At 41.7% G+C, this 2,500-nt stretch overlaps 1 protein-coding gene across 1 annotated transcript in view; it reads left to right on the top strand.

The window, feature by feature from the left end:
- The window catches only part of LOC102675236, a 181,283-nt gene that overhangs the window by 173,338 nt on the left and 5,445 nt on the right, over positions 1-2,500 (top strand). The window contains exons 6-7 of the mRNA XM_031511097.1: positions 1,043-1,410; positions 2,393-2,498. Coding sequence (XP_031366957.1) covers positions 1,043-1,410; positions 2,393-2,498 — 474 coding nt within the window. The remainder of the gene's footprint in view (positions 1-1,042; positions 1,411-2,392; positions 2,499-2,500) is intronic.

Genomic DNA, 2,500 nt, shown 5'->3' with positions numbered 1-2,500 from the left:
AAGAATATAAACGTACGTAAGCGAGAGAATTGTCCAATTCGCCGAATCATCAGAATCTATCTTCTCTGGTGAAATCTCTGATGCAAATGCAATAATTTAAAAATTTAGAAATATCACGATAGCATCAAATCGTGATCGTATCATATTCCTCGTTCTTTTAATACTTTTCAAACTCGAGCACAAAATTGCTCGAGAATCATGAATCAAACCCTAATATCCATCACTACATGCTCCACACAAGGTGGAAAGAGGCGAGATTGGACTGTCTACTTCTCGACGAGTAGTAGAACTCGTTCTCTCTCTCTGACTCTCGATTCCTCCTGACTAGAACCAACATCTGATACCGAGAAACACGAGAAGAAGAAGAGGGAAAAATTCGAGTTGGAGAAGGATATGGCAAAGCGGGATGAATAAGTTTCGATTTGTGAAACAATAATCGATCCACCCTCTCTCCTCTCTTTCTCTCCTCTCCTTCCCCTGTCTCCCTCGCTTTTTTCCTCGCCGGCCACCGACTCTACCCTCTCATCGCGTACGTAGACGTACGGCAATCGTAAATCAACTCTCGAAATTGTTTTCGAGTGGCGTGCGCTACGTCCGCTTCGGTAAACCGGGATGTCTAGAAATTCGAGTAACGGCGTGGACGAACGATAACACACAGGATCCCTGTGTGATAACTTTTCATCGAACGAGAGGGTGAGGGAGAGAATGGGAGGGGATCCCCCGATACGCGAGATACGATCCCGCTTGTTTGAATAGATTTCACGCGGATAAAAGAAGTTTGCGGCTGGGATACGGATTTTCTTCCGCAAATCGAGTATAAAATGCCGAGCCCGTACAATTTTTTGACGCAACGAAATTGTCGAAGTTGAATCGAGATCGAACGAGTCTTTTCTTTTTTCTTTTCTTATTATTATTAGAAGTACCGCGTTATTATTATTATTTACATTGTTTATGTATTTGTTTAGAGAAATTTAAAGTAAAAAATCATTTTTTCCAGGGAAAAAAGAAATAAAATTCATCTCGATCGATGTTTGATTTCAAGGTACTGGACGACGACGGGAAACGGTCAAACGGTGACCGAGGTTCCACGAGACAACAAGGCAGCGATCATGGACAGCATCGCCTCGTCGTACGCGTTGCAGAGGCCGAGATTCGCGGCGACAACCCCTCCGAAGATGGCGAAATTGGAGGGTAAAAGCGGTGGGTGGCCTTATTACCAGAAGTACAAGCAGGCGGAGGCACAAAAGGCGCAAATCTTCGAGGACATCCAAAGGAAAATGGCGAACGCGACGAGCGGGAACAGCATAGGCGTCCATTCGTGGAATTCGACCGACATCGCGGCCCAACGCCAGCACAGGCTCAGGATGAAACATCATCGGCTGACGTCCAAGGGGAAGCGGTTGAGGACGCGTAAGTGGGGAAACCTTTGTGACCCGTGTATATCTCGGCTTTTTATCGCCCTGGAACCCATTCTTCCGATCGTTGAAAAGCGCGGTGACATTGTTCGCGCGGACAATGAAGGACCAACAGTTGATGCGATCTTTTCATTCATGGAAATTAATGGTGAAACAGAACAGCACGGAGATATTTTCCACGCAAATGATCAAAGGATGTCCTCTTCTTGCCTCTCCGACTTGTTTCCCCCATTCAGAGGAACCGGCTTTTGTTAGCTCGGGACCGCGTCGATTATCCTTTTTATTCCTCGTTTCGTTTCGTTCCCTTCCCTTTGGATAAACATTGTATGTCGCTCAATTTCGTTTTTTGTTTTTTTTTTTTTTTTGTCTTTTACCTTCGTCACGATCATTCGGCCGTTTCAAAGATTGACTTCTACTTTTAAGTAGAAATCGTAAAGTTTATCGTCTAAAGAAATCAATTTTTCCGTAAGTAGTTTCGCAATAAATTCAAATCCACTTGAGAAAATTGAATAATAAATGAAATAGTTTCAATAAGATGAAATCAAGATGAAATAAGTTGAAAAAATATTAACTCGAATGTACAATCCATTATTAATCTCGATCAAAATTCCAAAAATTCCAAAAAAACTTTGTCCAAGTTCGGCTTTGAAAAAATTGAATAATAAATAAAATAGGAAATAAAATAGTTCTTCAATAAGTGGGATCTAAAAATATAATCTATCAAAATCATAAAAAATATAAATTATCAAAATCACCCGAATGAAAATTTCATAAAAATATTAACTCGAATGTACAGCCCATTATTCATTTCGATCAAAATTCCAAAAATTCCAAAAATGCCAAAAAAACTTTGTCCAATTTCGACTCATAAAAATATTAACTCGAATTCAACATTATTCATCTCGGGCGAAATTACAAAAGTTTCTCAAAAAGATTTCGACGAAAATCGATAACGTGTGTGGCATGTTGGTTTCCAGGTCCGCCGAGGGACTGCAAGGTGGGAGAATGGGGCCCGTGGAGCGCGTGCAGTCGTAGCTGCGGGGTAGGTGAGACACAGAGGACGCGGAAGATCACGATAAAACCGC

This window comes from Apis dorsata, unplaced genomic scaffold, assembly GCF_000469605.1.
Source record: "Apis dorsata unplaced genomic scaffold, Apis dorsata 1.3 scaffold_292, whole genome shotgun sequence".
In the NCBI taxonomy this organism is placed as follows: Eukaryota; Metazoa; Arthropoda; class Insecta; order Hymenoptera; family Apidae; genus Apis; species Apis dorsata.
Note: the sequence above shows the minus strand (reverse complement) of the source record. Positions and strands in the feature narration are given on the sequence as shown.